At 35.8% G+C, this 22,039-nt stretch overlaps 1 protein-coding gene across 1 annotated transcript; it reads right to left on the bottom strand.

The window, feature by feature from the left end:
• Window positions 1-15,795: 15,795 nt before the first annotated feature.
• On the bottom strand, window positions 15,796-21,683 carry LOC142640537 (F-box protein At3g07870-like). Its single transcript, XM_075814671.1, has 2 exons — window positions 20,195-21,683; window positions 15,796-16,071 (listed from the first exon to the last, which is right to left on the bottom strand). The coding sequence occupies exon 1, from the start codon at window positions 21,431-21,433 to the stop codon at window positions 20,234-20,236; it is 1,200 nt and encodes a 399-aa protein (XP_075670786.1). The 5' UTR covers window positions 21,434-21,683; the 3' UTR covers window positions 15,796-16,071; window positions 20,195-20,233.
• Between the last annotated feature and the right edge of the window lie 356 nt (window positions 21,684-22,039).

The following is a 22,039-nucleotide window of genomic DNA, read 5'->3' as shown; positions in this document are numbered from 1 at the left end:
AGCCCTTTAAGTTAGCTTTCCCACCCAACTTGAATCATCTTGATTGAACATCTGAACCGAAAGTTACGCTCCAAATACTAACAAGTGCACAAGCTGGAATCATAATCCGAATTTAACTTAGATTTGGTGCAAATTTCCTTTGATTCCTTGCTACAATTGGACTTGAATTTAATTGGGTTGGCCTTCTTTGAATTCATCATGGCCCTTGTAATATTAAATTCCATTAGATTTCTTCTATACACAAATTCACTTATTTAATTTCATCATCTTACAAAAACAAATTCACGCATTAAAATTCAATTAAGCACAAAATTGATTATTTAGCATTATTCTAAAACCAACTATAAAATGCATGAATTAAATCAAAATAAATATGATAATGCTTTCTAATAATGATATGAATATGCAAAATTAATCTATTATCAGCAAGCAACTGGATAAGCTCCTACTTAAACAAGAAATATACTGGGCTCAACACTCTCGATTGTCTTGGTTAAAACATGGTGATAAGAATACAAAGTTTTGTCACTCAAAAGCTTCACAAAGGAGGCACAAGAATTTTATTCAAAAGATTCAAGACTAGCAGGGACAGTGGGTAGAGGAGATTGAAGGTGTGGCAGAGGTGGCGATAAAGTAATTTGAGAGTACTTTTAAGTCAGGTACCCTTGATCATATGGAAGAATATCTAAATACAGTTTCTAATAGATTTACCCTAGAGATGCAAGAAGTGTTGTCCAATGAATTCAATTCTAAAGAAGTTAAAGTAGTGTTGTTCCAAATGGGACCAACAAAGGTTCTTGGACCTGACGGTATGAATGCCCTTTTCTATAAATTTCTTTGGCATATTGTGGGTAATGCTATAACTGTAGCTGTTCTGGATTTTCTAAATATTGGTAATATGGTACCTGAAATTAATTATACTCTTTGTCCCAAAAATTAAATCTCTAGAGAGAATCATATTATAAATCCATTAGCTTATGTAATTTATTTATAAAATAATTTCAAAAGTTTTGGCTAATAGATTGAAGCTAATTCTACCCTAGTTGATTTTGCCCACCCAAAGTGCTTTTGTTCCGCCTTATCATTGACAATGTACTTGTGGCCTATGAGACCCTTCATGCTATGCATTGTAGAAAGAAAAGTTAAAAAGGTGCTCTTGCATTGAAGTTGGATATTAGTAAAGCTTAAAACCAGGTAGAGTGGACCTTTCTTAAGGGCATGATGAACAAGTTGGGTTTTCCTAAAGTGTGGACTGATCGTATTATGAGTTGTGTCACCACTTCCTCTTTCTCTATCTATATTAATGGGAAAGCATATGGTAATATTCTGCCATCTATAAGGCTTCATCAAGGAGACCTTCTATCCCCTTATTTGTTTCTTTTATGTGCAGAGGGGTTCATGTCTTTGCTAGCAAAAGCAAAAGAGGAGGGATAACTTCATGGAGTTTCTATTTGCCGGACAACACCTAGCATATCAAATCTGCTATTTGCAGATGACTCACTCTTGTTCTGCCAAGCTAAGCAAGATTAAGTACAGGTCATCACTGATATCCTCCAAGTCTAAGCCACGGCTTCTAGGCAATGTATCAATCTGGACAAGTCCTCTGTTTTCTTTAGTGGCAATACTACAGGTGCACAACGGGATTGGTTAAAAATGCTTTGGGAGTGCAAGAGTGAAGAAATTTGAATCTTACCTGGGTTTGCCCACGCTGATTGGCAGGTCCAAATCTTAAGGAAAGGGTTTGGGAAAAATAAAATAAAATACAGGGGTGTAAAGGGAGACTGCTATCTAGAGCTGGGAATGAGGTATTAAGAAAGGTAGTGGCTCAATCAATTCCCACATACACAATGGGAGTATTCCAATTGCCGATGAAAGCTTTGCAATGAGCTTAATACTATGTGTGCTAGGTTTTGCTGAGGTCAATGTGGAGACTAAAAGAAGATTCACAGGAAGAGTTCAGATTCATTGACGTTGCCCAAGAAGGTAGGTGGAATGGGTTTTAGGGATATAAGGAGTTTCAATCTAGCCATGTTGGCAAAACAAAGGTGGAGATTATTGCAGGACCAAGCTCTCCATGGATGATCTTGAATTTTTTAGGGTCCAATGCTAGTTGATATCGAATCAACAGAATTCACTCTTGCGTGGCAGTAATTTAAAGGAACCTTCTAGTCTTAATGTAAGAGCTAGGGACTACATCAAAGAAGTTAATGCAACACAATCCCACTTGGTAGTTCCAGAGCCAATGACGTTTGGGTTGATGAATTCGTGGTAGGCCCCTGATGGTAGCGCTTTGCAGATATCACAGCTTCTAGAGTTGGGGTGGTGATCTGGAATGATAAAGGTTAGGTCATGGTAGCGCTTTCGTCTAAGGGTCCTGCAATAACAGACAGTAAGGAGGCGGAGGTATTGGCGTGTAGGAAAGCTTTAGATTTTGCAGTTGAAGCTGGTTTTTCTGACTTGGTGATTAAGGGTGACAACACAATAGTAATGAGGTCCATCCACTCACCACAATGTAATATGTCTCGCCTAGGTAATGTCTATGAGGATGTTCAGTGGTTGTTAAGAGGACTCAGGCATGGGGAGATAAGTTGTGTTCACTGGAATGCAAATTAAGTTGCACACTCTTTAGCTCGTTATGCTAGGATGGTAGATGAGGATATTTTATGGTTGGAAGAGTCACGTCCTCCAGTATTAGAGGCACTGTATTTGGATTCTCTTTCTATTCATGAATGAATGAAGTTTAAGTTTGCTTTCAAAAAAAAAAAAAAAAAAAATCACAGATAGGCACCCTCCCACCACTTGCAAGTATGAGTGATATTAGGTCAGGTCAGGTTCACAGTGACCTGCAATCTAACCCGATAGAAATTAGATTTGCCTAGCTGAAACCTGACCCAACTCAAAAGTTCAAGTCTACAAATGGGTCGGTTTATCAGGTCTTGGGTCGGAAATATTTTTAAGATATTATTATTATTATTAAAAATTTCCTCCCTCCCATTTTGTTTTGGGCCTCTTTTTGGGATTTTCTTTAATATTTGTTTATTTTTAAATAGAACCTAGATTTATTCCTTAAATTAGACATACTTAACTGACCTTCTCATCAGGGAAAGGCACATCAATCGTGCAATAGGTGCTAGGAAAATGCATATATGAAGTATTTGTATAATAATATAAAAATAAAATAAAAAAAACAAAAAAAAACTAGGAATAGTAGTTTGTTTTTTCATATCAGTTACTTGGAAAGATACAATTGACAACTTTCCAACTCTCCTATATTGACATCTATAGCGCACATAATATCTTTGAAATTTTCTCCATTCATCATGGTTGTTAATTTGCCAAGGTTTTGGCTAAAATAAAAGAAAACAAAGTACAAACTCTGTTAACTACATATATTTATAACCATGTAAACATAATTAATATATCCTGTTAATACTCGGAGGATAGGTTCATTTGGAGAATGGTTCGACCACAAAGAGTCTAGTATCAGCACTGTGACAAATATATAAAATATGAAAGATCAAGAACAACAAAAATCAAAGAAGAAAACCCATCAATGTAGAATTCAAGTATACTGCAAATATTTTCGGATAAGGTGTTCAAATTGTTTCTCTCAACTTATAAAAGTATAATGTAGTCTAGTAAAATGGATATTTAGGAACAAAATCAAAGAAGCAAAACTCACAAATGTATGTAGGCAAATCAGTCAAGATCAGTGACAGTGATGGTGAAGGTGATGCTACGGAAGGTGAAGCTAACTTCACATCCAAAAAACCTTCAAAACATTTTAGAATAACAATATATATTAAATTTCATTTAATGCATTGACAAGATATATTTAATACAAAAGATATATTAAATTTTAGTTAATGCACAAGTTATTAATTTTAAGAACATTACCTTTTCCATAATCCTCAAATAGCTCAACATAAGTGAAATTTGCACTAAAGATTGAAACCAATTTTGTGCACATATGAGAGATTGTGTCATCTTAGGGGCAAGTGAACTACGGAATGGGTCTAGTATACATCCTCCCATAATAAATGTTGACTCAAAAGCCATTGTAGAAACAGGTTCAACCAAAACATCTCGTGACAATTGAGATAATATACTATACTTATTAGTACTATACTTTCACCAAACTAGTATACCAAAGGTTTTGTCGTTTTCACCTTCACAATTCTCCATCAAGTATTTTTCAACCTCATCTATACACCCAATAGATTGTTTGCCTTGCCTAAGCCCCTGTATTGAGAGGCCATAAATCTATCTGGATCATCATCATTATCTTCTTCAATATTTGATGTCTCACTTGCACTTTGTATAGGCACATATGATGGATGATTTGAATTATAATGATCATAAAAGCATTTAAATACAACTTTTACAAGTGTAGTGATAGACTTACAACATTCTCCCAATACAAATTTGATAAACAATATTGCAAATAATCCAAATTCTTTTAAGGATTAAGCACTACAGCAACATACAAAAGGACATTTCAATTCTTCGATGAATTGTCTCCTGACCCCCAATACTTGAGTAAAAAAATAATTCTCACTACTAAAAAATAGATTTATCTTCCTTTTAATCATATATATATCTCATCAAAGAAAGCATTTGATGTCACATACCAGGAACCCAAAAACCTCTTTGTGACATTATAAAAAAGTTTGAAAAGCTTCACAAATCTTCTACAAGTATCCCCCTTTCATCCTTATTTGGGGGTCTCCTATCATAGTCCCCATCCTAAAAGTGGGGAATATAATTAGGATGTCCATATTCCATCTGCTTGAATGTATGTTCAAAATTTTCAGCACTTTCTAACATTTTATAGGTAGAGTTTCATCTATTGGCCACAAGTAAACATAGAATAGCCTTTGATTCTATTTTCACTTTCTCCACACACTTCTTGATGGTTTGTAATCTATTTGGATAAGCTTTCACATATCTAACCGCATGACGCACCCTATCAATTGACTTATTATTGTTAGGCTTTATGCCCTAAAATCCAATTTATTGGCATGTTATAAATAATTAAATTGTTTAATTATATGAGATTATTTGTAAATGAAATAATAGGACATTATCATAGTCCTTGAAATGCATTGTATGTGATTTAGTTATAGAAGATATAAATCACAAGTTCCTTGTAAACTTAAAATATAGTTCGCAGTTGGTTTGTCTTGACCACGGCAGTGGAGACTTCTAGTTGATGTGTTGATGTGTCTTAAGTGTGTAAGACATATTGAACTGGATCATTGTGAGATTAATTATTTAATTAACAATTGTTACCTGAATAATAAATCTCATGACTTCTAATTTCATAGACTCCCAATCCTGAGGGGATAGTGAATTTGATTATGAAATATAGGTTACTTTGATATATCAGGAGTGAGACCTAATTTAATGGTCAAAACCTTAGTATGTTGGGTAACTTCATGTAGTGTTGAGGGAACACATATTCTCAAGATAGAATCCATAATCTCTTTCTATAGAGACACAAAATATCCCCTTGAGATAAGTTTAATAGGAACTAAATATTTAGGGCCGGCCACTTTAGTGAAGAGTTACTAAAGTTTATATTTGATGAAATTAGATTTCATAAATATGAATAACTAAAAGATAAAACTGGGGATTCAAGGAATAAAATAGTTGTTTACAAAAGTGATAGTTTAATTATGACTTTGTTCACTATGGATATTTCATGGAGGGGTGAAAATGATATTATATTAATCAGACCTAGAGTGCAATTATATTTTCATAGTGGTACTTGTTATATAATTAATGGTAACTTTGAGCTTGTCAAGAGTTGACAAATAAACCTAAGGCCCATTGGAGTTGACAAATAAGCCTTGCATTCCATGTGGAACGTATTTACTTCACGGATTACATGATTAAACGTCTTTGTGATTACGTGAATGTTTGTTACACTATTGTGACGTGACTTAGTTAGATCACATCGAATTTAAACAATTAAACACATTTGATGTGTAGGGTTAAAATTGTGATAATATCACAATGATTTCAAGAAAGTCCACTTGTTTTAAAATTTCTAGTGGGAGAGAGATTCAAGGGTTGAGTCTCACGACCTCCATTGTTGGTTTATAGTAGTGTGATTAGGCACCTCACCTTGGTGTATATGCCTTGCTCCCTACGAAGGTTTTTAATTCATGGTACTACAGGTTAAACTTGTTAATGATGGATGGAGTGTGTTTTTACATTGAGAACGACCACGCTACTGTGGAGTTACTTGGTGACTCACATAGAGTCTAGGCAATGGTGTAAGTGTAATGTTAACCTCCCAACCTACATTTTTTAGCCCAAAGGGCATCACAGTGTAGTAGAAATTACATATGGGCATCTTGAAAGTAGTTTTCTTTACATCCTTTGGCGCCATTTGAATTTGGTTGTACCCACTAAACTCGTCCATTAAGGAAAACATGGCATTTCTTGCGGCGGAGTCTATCAATAGGTCCATGTTGGGTAACAGGGATTCATTTTCGGGGCAAACTTGGTTAAGATTTCTAAAATCAACATAGCATCGTATCTGCCCCTTTTTCTTCTTTACTGATACAATGTTGGACAACCATTGTGGGTGTTGAATGGGTTTGATAAAGCCAGCTGTCAGCAACATTTGCACTTCTTTCACTATCTGCTCTTCTATTTTGGTGTGAAACACTCTGGCAGATTGAGCCACCGACCTAGCCTCGGGATGTACATTGAGCATGTGTACCACCAACCTTTGGTCTAGCCCAAGAACTTTGCTATAGTCCCATGCAAATACATCTCTGAACTCCTTCAACAGCAAGATCAATTCTGACTTTTCTTTCTTTGACAACTTTGAACTTATGGAAATTGGTATTGTCTTTTATGGGTCCATGCCCAAGTCAATCTCCTCTACCTTTTCTTCTGCTATCACTTGAGCGTCTTTTTCTGCTGCAACCTCTCTTTCAATTTTCGTGTTGCTTTCTTCCTCTGAACTTTCCTAGGCCATATAGCACACTAAGCCTTTATGCTATGACCCTCGTCTGGAGCCCCCTCACGTACTGCAAGTGGTTCCTGCGCACCTTCATAACTTGTAAACTATCAGGCCGTCAGTTATTTGGATTCTGACATGTCGTGGCATACCACTTAACTCCAAAGTGGGCACTTCTTTCCTTTTCTTCTTCCACATTAGCAACTCTTTCAAGTTAGGCTCTAGGTCATTTTGGACGTCCTTCCATTTGAGGACAAAGGTACCTTGCAGTTTGGACACCGAACTTTCACTAGACGGCGCCCATTCATCGTAGAACATGGTTTCTACTAGGTGGGTTTCTGCTTGCTTGAATGGTGATGCGTTTGCTGCTATCTGTATCATCCTTCCATTCAATCTTCCCTTCGAACACTAATGATAAGTAGACAGAACTAGATAGTGCTTGTGCAACCATGGTCTTCTTCATAATATATGATATGAAACTTATGTTTTCACCACATGAAAACGAGCTAAGGAGGCTATTGGTCTCACTTTCAGCCATAACTAAATGTGGCCCGCGGTATACTCACCTTTTCCCCCGAACTCCGTTACTTCCATTGGACATCCCTAAATCTTGTTTTCTAAAATTCCTGTTTCTTGCAATGTACTAAGTGGGATGAGATTCACTGAAGAGCCCGTATCAACCAGGGCTCTCTTAATGGCGATTTGGTTTATGGAGGCTGCCAAGTAGAGTGGCCTCCTGTGGTCTGAGTATCCAACTTCCATGTCTTCATCACTGAAAGTAATCTCGTTGGTGTCTTATAAGGGTACTTTGTTAGCTCTGGTTTCCGCCACGAGACATTCTAGTCCCGCTCCTGAGGCAATACTTACCAAAGCCTCCATGACAATTCTTTGTTCATTGGTTGTAAGTTCCAACTGAACAAACAAGTTCTTGAACCTAGAACTTTTTTGCAAGGTGGTAATGGTTGTGGCAGGCAAAGCCGGCCTTTCTTCTTCATCCTCTCTCCAATCTTTACAAATAACGACTACTCCTCCTTTTTCCTTGTGGTTCAAGAGTGGGTTTCTCTGCAGTTCTGGCTGGGACAACTTAAGAGTTCCCTCTCTGATTCTGCGGTGCACTAGTCTGTAGAGTGTCCAACATTTTGCAGTAGGATGGTGCACATAATTATGTAAACGGTAGAAATGTGGGTCCGTCCGTTCTTCCATAGTGGGTTCTTTAGAAACATGATTAGGTTTGAAAACCCTATCTACAATCCATTTTTCCAGTAGCACATCTAGCTCCTTTGGTGTACATGGTAGTGGTGGGGGGTTCACGTACTCCTTTCCATTTGATTTCCTCTTTTTCTCATCAATGGATACTGCCATAGCCTTTAGCGTGGATCTCCACTCCTTGGGCTTGTCAGAACTAGGCCTGACTAATTGAGTAGTCTTTTTGGCTTTTTGCTGTAGCTACATGAACTGTGAAATTTCCAAGTTCTCCAAGATAGCTTTGTACTCCATGATTATGTTTCCCATGTCGGGATCGACCTTGGCTTCAAGCCAATGTACCAGGCGTACGCCTGGTCACATAGGGATTTTGAAAACTCCCGAAGACACAAATCCTTGTCTGTTGCATAAGGACTAAGGGTGTATATAAAATTATCCACATGCTCAACAACACTTCCCCTTATTCCATTGTATTGTGCAAAAGTTCACGGTTCATATCTCTCGGTGTATGGCTTGCTAAGTATCTTTAGCGGGTAAGGAGGCCTTCATGCATAAAATCTCTCATTGGGTGCCTTGGCCCTTTTCTGCTCTAAAAGTGTTGCGACTTTGGCCATTGTAATGAAACACTGTTCTGCTTTTTGTGGGCCACCACCCACAGGGGTTTCTTCCTTGTCTGCCACATGCTCTGGGTCATGTTTGCTTCTTTTTTTCTTTTTTCTTTTTCCTCTCTCTCTTTAGTCTTGGCCACCTTCAATTGGCAAATCTCTTCTATCAAATTCTCCTGAGAATGTTGCACAGACTATAGTACCTTAATAAAGAAATTGGTATTGTCAGTGGGAATTCTTTGCTGCTGCTACGGCCTAGCTCCCGCTCCATTAATAGCTTCCGCTTGATTGGGCTGGTAAGGTGTGGTTGGCCTTGATTTTTCCTATGATGGTACAGTAATTATGTTTCGCGTTGTCTTTGATCTTAGGGGCATAACTTACAAGGGCTTTATCTACTTTTCTTGTCTTTTTCCCAACTCTCCAGTGAAGTCGCCAATTTAAAGGTGATGGGTCTTTTTTATGTTTTGGGCTTGATTTCTCTTGTTATACCATGACCTGTAATTCTGAGGTAGGAGAGTTGGGACTGACTTAACTAAAACATACCTTAGGCCAGCTTGTGCGCAAGTTGAGCCATCCCTATATAGACACACCCCGATGAGAGCCTTGAATGTATTGCGTGTTCATGGCAGGAACGACTACTACAAATATTACAGCAGGAAGTATGATGAAGCAAGATAACTAAAACATTTCTACTAATAACAATAATACATGAATAACACAGCAAGGGAGAAAAGAGCAATACAATCACAAATAACAAAATTACGGCAAAAAGTTTAGTAGTAAGATAACGAGTTAGTCATTTATCAACCAAAAAGAAAAGATTCATTTAATGAGTTAGTCATTTATCAAACAAAAGAAAAGATTCTTTTGTCAAAGAAATGAGTTTAGCTCTTCAACAGACACAGGCCCAAAGAGGGAGCCGATGTCCAATTTGGGCAACCTCAGAGGGAACTCCTACCATAGAGATTACAAACTTTGGTAAAAGGACCTAGGTGACTTAAACTTGAATTTTTAGCTTATCAAAGAGTGGGTCTATTGAGAGGGAGAGAAATGGGTAGCCTATTAATGCATGCCTCTTTTCCTAGCACTCATGTTTCTTCCTTTCTTTGGGATTTTTGTGCCTTTCCTTTCTTTTTTATTTCTTTGTTTACTCTACTTTCTTTTCTTTCTTTCTGCCTCTCTTTTTCTTTTGTCGTTGTTCCTCCCCCCTTTCATTGTTTGCGACTATGGTTTTTTTATACTACTTACCGTGACAGGATTTACCATTTTTATCTTTTAACTGCTTTTGGCTTATTATGGGCATCCTTCCAAGACTGCCCACTACTCTGTTGGCTACCTAGCCACTACCATTACACTATGTTGGCTGCACCATGCCTCATTCCCAAACAAGAATGGTTTTTTGTTTTGTCTCTTACCTCTCTTACCTACCTTTACGGCATGCATCTAGTGATTCTAGCTCGTGTTTACTTTTTTTGGATGAGATGTCATCCCAGTAGGGTATTTCTCCCCAAAAGAGTTTGATTAGGAACCCCAAAATAGGCTTCCCCCTTCTCCCCACCGCTAGACCACACCCTCTTATACCTCTGACTCGTGGCCCACTTCCCTTGTATTGGTTGGGTATGGGTAGGTGGTGCCTGAGTCCTGTGTGCATGCTCCATTTTCGTCTGAATTCATTAACTTTCTGGCCTTCATGCATTTGCCATTGCCTTCTCGTTTGTCTAATTCTGGTGTATGTTCTGGTATCTATTTAACTCTTGCGGCATGAAAGATACACGGGCCTTTGGGCTTTCATTCTCTACATTCCATCTCTTCGTTGGATTGGGCATTTCTTAAGTGTGAGCTCTCTCCTTCCTACCTAGCCATGTCCTCTTCTTTTCCATGTTTGTAGGTTGGTTGGTGATCATGCCATGCTATTGCAATGCTCCTACTATGATATCACTTATCTTTTTACTTCGTTGTTACCTCTAAGATTACATGTTGGAGCTCTTGCCAGTCCATATCTTACATTCTTTCTTCTTTTGGGCTTTACTGGCAAGGACATTCCATTCCTTGGGCTTCCTTGGCTTATTTCATTTCTTGGGCTTCCTCAGACTGTTTCATTCCCCAGGCTTCCTCGGCCCATTTTTTTTTCTTCTTTACCTCTTTTACTCCCATGGGCTTTTATTGATTCATTTGGGCTTTCCTGGCCCAATTACCACATCCTTACCTCTTATTACCTTTCGGGCTTATTGGCCTTTATGCCAACCCTATGAATTTACTAATTCATTTTTTGGGCTTCCCCAGCCCATTTTACCTTTTCTCCATCTCTTATTATTCTCATGGGTTTACAATTTCATTCCTTGGGATTCCTCAGCCCATTTGCTTTTTCTTGGCCACTTATTATTTTTGTGAGCATGTTGACTATTATTCCTGCCATTTTGGCCTACTGAACTTTACTTTACTATTTTCTCTCCTCATCTTCTTCATATTGTTAGGCTTCTTCAGCCATTGGGCATTTTTGTCAAAAATGGGCATCAACAATGTGTCTTAAGTGTGTAAAACATATTGAACTAGACTGCTGTGAGATTAATTATTTAATTAATAACTATCACATGAAGAATAAATCTCACGACTTCTAATTTCATAGATTCTTAATCTTGAGAGGATAGTGAACTCGATTATGAAATGTAGGTTACTTTGATATATCATGAGTGAGATCTAATTTAACGGTCAAAATCTCAATATGTTGGGTAACCGCACATAGTGTTGAAGGGACACATATTCTCAAGATAGAATTTATAATCTCTTTCTATAGAGATACAAAATATCCCCTTGAGATAAGTTTAATGGGAACTGGTTATTCAGGGCTGGTCACTTTAGTAAATAGTTACTAAATTTTATATTTAATGAAATTAGATTTTATAAATATGAATAATTAAAAGGTTAAACTGGGTATTCAATGAATAAAATAGTTTTTTTACAAAGTGACAATTTAATTATGATTTTGTTTACTATGGATAATTCATGGAGGGGTCAAATGATATCATATTAGAGTGTTGAGATATAATTTATTAATAAGGCTTAGAGTGCAATTATATTTTCATAGTGGTACTTGATATGATTAATGGTAACTTTAGGCTTGTCAATAGTTGACAGATAAGCCCGAGGTCCATTGAAGCTAGAGCCTTATTTGTCCATTTGGTCTCATCCTAACCCACATACTCAAGCCCAATTGGGCTGGCCCAAAAGGCTAACTCAATTAGATAATCAGTTATTTATTTAATAAGAGTTATTAAATAGAGTAACTACCAAGGTAGTTAATTATGTACGCATGATTAAAAGAAGAGAAAACAATTTCTCTCTGCAACATCTTTTTGAATACACTTTTCCAAAAGGAAAATCAGCGTACTTAAAAACTGATTGAGAGATCACTCATCTTGGACATTATGTGGAATTGGGATGAAGATTGAAGGTCTTCTCAAGTATTGTCTTTTTAATTTTACTGCATCAAGGTACGCTTTCACTTCTTTGTTCTAGAATTTAAGGTTATATGTTATCTCTCGTGAATGAGGTAGATCATTGTGTTGCTTCCATTGCGTGTTTTGCATGAGATGCAAAATCAGTTTTCCAACAATTATGAGCTCAACACTTCACGTGTACAAATTCATTCCTCAAGACGGTGCCTTTCCTTATGTCAGTAGTATCTTTCAAGTAGCTAATTGATTTGTCATTTGAAGTAGCATTATCCACTGTCAAGGTGAAGCTCACCTCAATATCCAACTCTCCTAAACAAGATTCAACTATTCTACCAATGGTTTTTCCCCTATGGTTATCAACAATAAAAAAAAATTCAAAATTCTTTTATGTAGCTTCCAATCGTCCTTTATAAAATGACAAGTAGAACACACATAATTAAAATTTTGCGTTGAAGTCCATGTTTTAGTTGCAAGGCAAAGCCTATGACTTTTCAAGGCATTTCTCAACTTATCATTCTCCTCAAAGTAAATCCGACTCACATCTTTAGCTACCATAAAGTGAGATGGGATATTACAATTAGGTTGTAAGTCGTTACAAAACCTTATGAAACCTTGATTCTCTACAAACCTAAATTGATGTAGGACACAATCTACAATTTAATTTTTGTAATTATTTAAATTTAGGTATTATTATGTGAAAAAATGTTATTTTAGGTTTAGGTGATTTATTTCCTTGTTTTTAGGTGTTTTTTAGGTTAAATTTGGTTCCTGTTATGGTTAAGTATCAATTAGGAGTTATTTTAGAATATATTTTCTTGTCTGTCAAGTTTTACGGAGTCCTTAAATAGGCCCTTTAAGTCTATACACGTTTTTGAACAATTATTCAATCAATAAAATTCATAATTTTTTCTTTCTATTTTCTGGTGGATTATAGACTATTTCTCCTTATGGATTCAAGGAACCCTCATGGATTTCAAGGTTATTTTCAGAAGCAACGTGTTTTGTTTCTTATTTTCTAGAAGTAGACGTGTTCTACTTCTTGACGCTTCCGCATTCCTGCATCAGTTGGTATCAGAGTCTTGACTAGACTGTAACCACCACCACAACAACGGCAAATAACTTAGCGAGTACCACGTGACGTATAACAAGAATTCACAAATATCTATGCTAGGATGATGCCATTGAAAAATGGAAACAATAGGGATAACTGCAACAAAGACGTAACTCATAGGTAACTTATTGGTAAGCAAATATCATATGGGCCTTATAAGAGAATTGCAAGTTTAATGGTTATATTTTAGAAGAAGATTTTCTTGATTGGTTACTTGATCTAGAGGATTTATTTGACTATGAGAGAAAAGTTGGACTTGCTTTGTATGAACATAGTAATTATGCCTTATGTTGGTGGGAACATGTACAATCTGATAGAATCTGACAAGGTTAAGACAAAATTCGTTCATGGATAAGAATGAAAAGGATGCTTGCTATCAAATTTTATCCTTTGGATTCTAAAGAAATTTTGTCGTATACTATACAAGATTATTATTGGCCAAGAAGTTCATAATTGAATTATTTTGAAGAGCCATATATTCCACCAATTAGGGAGAAATTGCATGTTAAAAAAAAAAAAAACTTTTCTTGAAGAATATGTAGAAGTCAAAGAAGAAACTATAGAGAATTTTGAAGAACCTAATGAAGACATGGTTATAGAAGAATAATCTAAAGTTAAGATTGTGGAGGAGATTATTGAAAAACCTATTATAGAGAAAGATCTTGAAGCTGGGATGGTAGAGACAATTGAAGAAGAAATTAAAGATAAAAGTTTCAAGGATCTCAATAAAATCAAATCATACGATTGTCAATCTTGAGATCCTTTTTATTTTGGTGGTAAGCAATACACCAAAATTTATTGATTTTATTGGGGTTGATAGATTTGATTCAATTGTTAGTTCTTATTTGGTAAATCTCTGCAATCACATGAAGACTAAGGAAAAAGAAATTCAAGTTGATTTTTTTTATTCCATTGATGAGTTGCAAGTATGGAAAGAAGATCAAGGGGCTCAAGGGGCTCAAGCATTCGAAGTATTTGTTTATTTGGAGTGGAAGATTTCAAATTTCAAAGATGAATTTGCAGATGAGTTTGTTTCAAGTGGAAGGGTCTAATGTAGGACACAGTTAAATATTCAAATTTTATAATTACTTATTTTTAGTATTATTATGTAATTTTTGTTATTTTAGGGTTAGATGATTTATTTCCTTCTTTTTAGGTGTTTTTAATGTTGTTTAGTCAAATTAGGGTTTTATATGCTTTCGTAGCTGCCTTAGAGTTTATAGTTGCCCTAAGTTTTGTTTTTACTATTTAAACGCATTGTAGCCTTCAAAGGCAATTCAATTTTCAGATTATAAAAATACAGACTTTGTTTATTTCTCTTTAGTGGATTCCAAGACATTATCACCTTGTGGATTTAAGGAACCCCTTGTAGATTCAAGGTTTACTACCCAAAAACTAACAGTTTAGATTCTGTCCATCAAATAGAGCATCGTGTGTGCTTCTATAGGCTTCCGCATCATTATAAATGGAAACTCATCCAATATTATCATCTTAGCAAAAACTTTTCTACCCATAGCATTTGTAGAGAGAATTGAGTGAGATTGAGACTTGAGAGAGTGGCTTAAGTGAGATTCAGAGAGCTTGAGGCCTTAAGGGTCATGAGTGAGGAAAGGCTTGAGAGGACTGAATGAGCGAGAAAGACTTGAAACATGGTTTTATTTATAAATTTTGGGTCAAGCAATAGCTTAATAAGCACCCAAAATCAATAATAACTCAAATTTAAGACCCGAAACTCAACTCGAACATACTTAGACCTGCCCAAACCACGATGGGTCGGGTCCCTGCTCACCCTTAAAGTCGGTTAATGAGAACCATGTCTTTTGGTCATTGAGTATCAAATAATAGATCCAACACATCATGAAAAAAAAAAAAAAAAAAAAAAAGCTGTTGGATTCCTACAAATCATCATTGCTTCACAGATTTTGCTTAGGAGGTCACTGTCAATTTGGCCTTACATTTTGAGGTGTGTTAATAAGTTCACAGCAGGGACCAAATTGATGGCAAGTCGAAAACAATAGGGACGAATTAACTGCTACTAAAATGTAGGGACCAAATTGATAGTAATCCCAAAATATAGGGATCAAAATAGTATTTTTGCCTAACTATATTTATATTGGATCAATTGTCAAATATATATATATATATATATAACACAAGTTCAATTTTAAGTAATATTGTATTCAATATATTTTTAATGAAGGTGAATTTTGACAAATCTACTATTGAATTATATTATTTTTGTATATTTTTTCTACTTGCAAAATTTCATGACAAGTGAATCGGATTCAGGTTACACAGAGTCTAAATTATAGTGATACCTACCATTCAACAACTTGAAATAGCTTCATTGCTTAAAATATTGTAAACATGAAACTTCAAAATGCCCAGTACGGTGCATCTAAAAAGGTTCATCTAAAAATGTAATCTGAAATGAGGAATCTGAAATGATCAAAGCCGGCACTTAAACCTTATTGAGGAACTGTCTAATCAGGGAATAAATTTTTTAAATTTTCCGTACAGAGTAGCACATAAACATTATATGTAATTTAATGTAAGTACGATTCTGAATCAACAGTAATATGCACTTTCAGTATTATGTTCCAGAAAAGTATAGTTGTTTTTCAAGATGTAGAATGTGAAGGTCCTCTCTGCAGTGACATTCTCACGCTGAGGAGCTGCTACTTTGTATTCTTTTGTCCAAAACTTCTTCACTCCATGGTCCTGTATGAATAGCTTATAAATATTTTTGCCAATGCAATAACCAATTATCCAAACAGAAGACAAATTTTTTTACAACAAATTTCATAATTTTTCAAGTGGTTGATCGTAAATAATGGACACAATTAACACTTACTGTCATCATATCATTCATTACAGACCACTTCAACAAAAAAGAAAAAAAAAAAAAGAGAATTGTAGGGTACCTCGGGGAAGCTTTGTCAATACTACTCTAACTAGTCCAATATGCATAATAGAATCATCAATAAGTTGAACTACATCTTATAGAAAGTCAGGTAAGATTGAGCTATAGTTTTCTTATTTCTATGTAACTATAAATTGATTTTATTTCCCTTCAATTTTCAATAGCTTTCTCCCCCATGACTGCATTCAGGTTTCCAACATGAGCCACCACTTGAAATCCACTGTCAATCCTTTTAATTTGGTGATGAGTGCACCTCTTGCGTACTATATATAACAAACCAATTTACCCCAACCAGTCTGAAACAAAATCCTGCCATTTCTCAGAAGGCATAAAGGCGAAAATGGACCCCTAATGTTCGGGCTGGTAGATACAATGATGTATTCTTTTACCTATTTTCTCTTTCCACCATAATCTTTCATCGCCCATATATGCGCACAGTCAATGTGGACATAATTAACAATGCAAAGACTACCTCCTAGCACCATCAATTCAGAATAACATTCAAAATCAAGACTACAATCTGGACTTGGAACAATATAGATTTTTTCATCTAACAGGTCAAGTGAAACTATGGGATGCAATCCGGCCTTTTGAGGCCGTTGAGATTTGGCTACCCAATGAAGAGCTCCATTAACCGAAACTTTTGTTGATCTATGCATGTAGTAAGGACGAGTTTTCTTGATCCTCCAATTGTTAGTGCCTAGAGTACACACCTCAATATGTTGATCATTATCAATGTTGATCTAGAGTACACACCTTGTATTCATTGGTTATTGAATGAAATCCAGACCCGTAAGCCGAGTAATGATGCTTGGGAAGCAGACGATCAAGCAATATATTGTATTATCCTGTCAAAGGATTATAAATGAAGATTTGTTCGTGGTGAGAATGATGGTTGGAAGGATTGAGCCATTTGTGAGGAAGGAAACGTGACAAGAAATTGGAAGGAGATGGAACAACATTGTTAGTGTATAAGAACAGCAAACCATTGCATGAGATAACATCATTGACAAATTTGACAGGAACATTGATCTTGGATTTGAAGGGATTGTTTTTTATGTTCTCAGATAGTTTTAGTTCATCTCCGGCATCATGGTTATGAACGAGTTCGAAATAGTATAGTTTGGTTGAGAGAAAGATGAGAGAGGGTTTAGTGTGAGAATCATGACGGGCTGAGTGCAAGGAAATTAGGAGAGAAGGGTGTTGCACCAAACTGCGCCAGGCTCTGCACACACGCCTGCAATGGAAGAGAGAGCCTAGGGGTAGTCTTGAGAAGATGTGTAGAGAGATTTCTTGTGGGGGATACTCCATGATGGTGATTTTCACTTATAACTAACCATAGGAGGTTAAGAAATAAGAAAGCCCCTCTTGCTTCTCTGCTAAGCCTCTATTTCTGGAAACAATGGAGTGGAAAAAGATAGGCTATTTAAGAACTTAGCATTAACCCCCGCGCATTCTTAGTGCAATAGTCACTTCACAAGTATAAATGTTTGTGGGGTGTGAAGGTAAAGGCTGGGGTTCAAGTCTCTAGAAAGCAGCTCACATATATATACACTTAGATTAGACTAGTGTAGAAATTCTATCTTATATTAAAAAAGAACTTAGCATTAACAATGGGTAAATATTTATTTATTTTTTGAAACCTTTTTGGATTGCAAATCTTTTGGGATAAGAATTAGACTCTATTCTGACTCATTAATTAGCCTGTTTGATGCTGCGATTGTTTAGTGGAAAAGCAGTAAAACTTGGGTGCTTATTTTTCTCCACATGTAATATATCTAAGGGACACTTTTTTTTTTTTGGTGGGATGTTTCATGTTAAGGTGCTTGTTTTTGTAAGCAGAAATCAAGGAATTGATGGAATTCAAGGAATTAGGTCTGAATCTAATCAATCATTATCACTATTTAGAAGAAAAAAAATGACCACCACAATCTATTAGTGCGATGGTTACTCTACAAGAATAAGTGCTTGTGGGGTGTGGGGGGTTAATGCTGGGGTCAAAAGCTTCACATATATGTATACTTAGATTATTCTAGAGTACAATTTCTATTTTGTATATAAAAAAAAGTTATGTCTATAAATTTTCATAACAAATTCTATGATATCAAATTTTATCCTAATCAATTGCCCTTATTAGTCTAATCCTAGTCAACCACTATTACTATCTTCTACGGAAGTAACCACAAATAATTCGAGCAATCACTTCCCTAATATCAAATTTGATTCTAATCAATCAACATCTTGGAGCCCTCTAAGAAAGTAACCACAAAATTTTCTTGCAACATCAATTCATTCCTTTTATAGTTGATTTCAAAATTTGAAAATTTAATAATATAGAGATGTATTATAAAAGGAGATGAAATATTGGGTTTCATTAGCTCAATTGCAAAATCTCATCTCCTGAATAAGAGATTTAGGTTTGACTTGCCTACACTAAAAAGTAAAAACCAATTAATATTTTGCCCCTAATGATAAAGAACAATTATCATTAAACGATAAACCTACTATCTTATCTAACTTAAAAAAAATGGAGATGAAATCTTAGCATAGGCTATAAATGAAATATATATTCTTCATTTATTTTGTTTTCTTTTAGTTTCTATGGTTTGATACATGAGTGTTTGTGCTTGTGTGGACCGATAAACCTACTACCTTGAATTCAGAATATAAGCAGACAAAGAAGGAATAAAAAATACAGGAGCAATTTCCAAATGGGTACTCATTAGAAACATAAGGGTATATTCTCCCTACTTAAACTTTAAACAAGCTTGTGCCAACAACTAGAAGTCTAGAACCTTATTTAATTAAACATTGAGCTTTGGTTTTCAATTCCTTCATTGGTGGTGTTGCTTTCAAAATACTAGTCTAAAGTTATGTGCTGCACTTTCTAATTGGCAGATAAGATGAAGACCTCAATTGCATTAAATAAACATCTCAAGATAGGGACAGGTTAGGGAACCTGTAAAGTAACTTCACCAAATTTTAGCAGGCAAAAACTGGGTGTGAAAAGAAGCCAAGAACAACACAAAAGTTAGAGACTTATAAACAGGGTAATGGGTGTGGGAATAAAACCAAATTTTTTTTAAAAATAGTTTTTAACTAAAGCTGAAAGAAAGAATACGCTGATACTTAGCTAGGTTTATTTTAAATAGCCTGATTCTGAAGCTTGCAGCACTGGCAAAGGCCAAAAGAGAGTGACAAAAATGATTGAGAGTGGTCTTTGAGCCTGGTAATTATAATAGACTGGAATGACTAAAAATCCTCTGTTGCTCTTTTAGTATTCCTTTTTTTTTCTCCACCAACTGTACTATGTGACTATGTCATGTGTGATTTTTTTTTCTTTTTAAAATTTGATTAATTTATAAGGGTAAAAAAGGAATGTGTGACAAACTGCGATTGGTGAAGCATAAAGTACAACACTAACAGTGGGACAAAGGATTTTTCTATGATTAGAATAGAGAGTCCAAACCTATGCTTAGAAGAGTTCATAACAGTGATACAAAAGCCATTAATCTTGTTTCCACAGCACTTGATATGATTTTTTTTTTTTTTTTAATTTCTTCTTCACATTAACAATGGTTTTCATTTTAAGACATAAATGAGATCATTCACAGAGAATGAAGATCAAAACTTTATCACCACTTCTAGTCTAATGCTTTTTCTTTGGGTTAGGGGGTGGACGTAGTTTATGTTCAGTCTTCAAAAAAGCAAGGAGAACATTTCAATTTCCAGTAATATAACAGATTTCACCGCATTTTATTGGAGAGCTCACATCTATGACTAAGTTTTACAATCAAAGAGCATATAATGTAACATTCAGATGTTCAAAATTACATAACTTGGAGGCATTGGTAATGGAAATGCAAACTATGCAATTGAACAGAAAAACATATGCTTGATTTCAGTAAGAAGCAAACTCACAGGGAAAGAAGCATCCATCCACTTTGCCATTTTGGCGCATCACCCATGAGTGAAGGCATCAATCCAGTTGAGGCTACCCACATGAACAATTGTTCGATACCACTTTGGCATTCCAGGAAAAACAAGGTCTTTAGCTTTTGTAGTTTTTGGATCATAGGAAACCAGAGCCCTGCTTCTGTACTCCAGCAAGAACTCCCCATCCTTGGTAAGGCCTACAACTCGAACAAATCTTCCTTTTGAAGCAAACCTTGAAATCTTGTAGGAGATCTCCATTTCCCTTTGGAATCCCTTAGGCACATAGTTTCCTAAGTTGAATTTCTTGATCCAAGATTCCTTCACACCATACTTTTCCATTACCCATATGTCCAATTTCCCATAATGACAATAAACTGCAGCAGAAAGACAACCCCCTAGAACCACCAAGTGATAATTACACCTGCTTAAACCATTGCCATCAGGACTTGGAACCTCTCGGAATTTCTCGTCTGCTAAGTCGAATGAGATGATACTGCGTATTCTAGTGTATCTTCCTGGCCAAGTCACCCAATGAAGTCTTCCATTAACACACACTTGTTGTGATGGCCAATTAACAAGATGGTAATTTACCTTTTCCAAACTTCTCCAGGTTGAGCTTCCCAGAGTGAATACCTGAACCGCTGAACCTTTATTTGAATTCTTAATATACACTATCTTAACCACTTTGTATTCCTTAGTTTTGGGATGAAACCCAAATCCATATACCACCTCTTGGTTCAAATTATGCATGGACTTAGGCAGCTCTTTGCAATTCCTGGTGAAAGGGTTATATATGTATAGTGCATCATTAAATAATGAATCAGATAAGCATAGTAAACCATCACATGTGCCTACCACATCAAACTCAGGCATTGCAGAACAAAAAGGGACTTGAAATTTTTTCACCTTTCCATTGGAAGAAGGGAACTCAACAAAGTAAAGCTGGTTTTTGATGGGATAATCACAGTGAAAGATGAGACATGTTGGGTTGCTCTCAGCCATACGTGAGCTATGCATATTGACTAGATCAGGATCTTGTCCTAACAAGCGCCAAGATCGGCACACACACCTGAATTGCACCAAAGATGATATGGGAAGCCCTGAAAGAATGTTGAGGATGATATCCCGAGGCAGAGTTTCCATTCTGTTTGTTGATTCTTCTTCTATCTTGATCCTCTTCGTTTTGTTACCTTGTGTCTCAAAATCTGACTCCATGATGACCATGTGATGGCTAACCGGAGATGAAAGATCATACAAGAGTAAAGTTGCTCAAGACAAAAGGCCTGCAAAATTGAACCTGCAGATTAGAATTTTTAGGATAAGATCAAACCAATATTCAAAGAGACAGACACCACAAGGAAAATATGTTGTGTGAGAGAGCCAAAGTTGAATAAAATTTTCTTTTAGAAAAGTTAATGTTCCCTTTCATTACAAAGAAAATGAAACAAAGTTCCATGTCAATGAAATGATGGCCCTGTTAATCGTGACCCACCAGTGTAAAAAAGTCGTCAAATAACAACAAAAAATGCTCTCTTTTAATGTTAATTAATATGTAATATAATACAAACCAAACATATATGTATGTATGCGTGTGTATATATATATATATATATATATATATATATATATTTTTTTTTTCTCGCTTCCTTCAAAGAAAAAAAAAAGAATACGGCTTTCTTTTGTATATATCTGCACAAAGTAATTCTTCAATCTGGTGGAAGGATCATGCTGATGAAAATTTGGTAGTAGAGAGTAGAGAGAGCCCTTTTTATTTTTATATATTCCAAAAGACGCGTGGGAACAGAAAAGTCAATACAGACAATACATGCA

The sequence above is a fragment of the Castanea sativa genome, chromosome 6 (genome assembly GCF_040712315.1).
Source record: "Castanea sativa cultivar Marrone di Chiusa Pesio chromosome 6, ASM4071231v1".
NCBI classification, from domain to species: Eukaryota; Viridiplantae; Streptophyta; class Magnoliopsida; order Fagales; family Fagaceae; genus Castanea; species Castanea sativa.
This window is presented reverse-complemented; position numbering and strand designations above follow the sequence as displayed.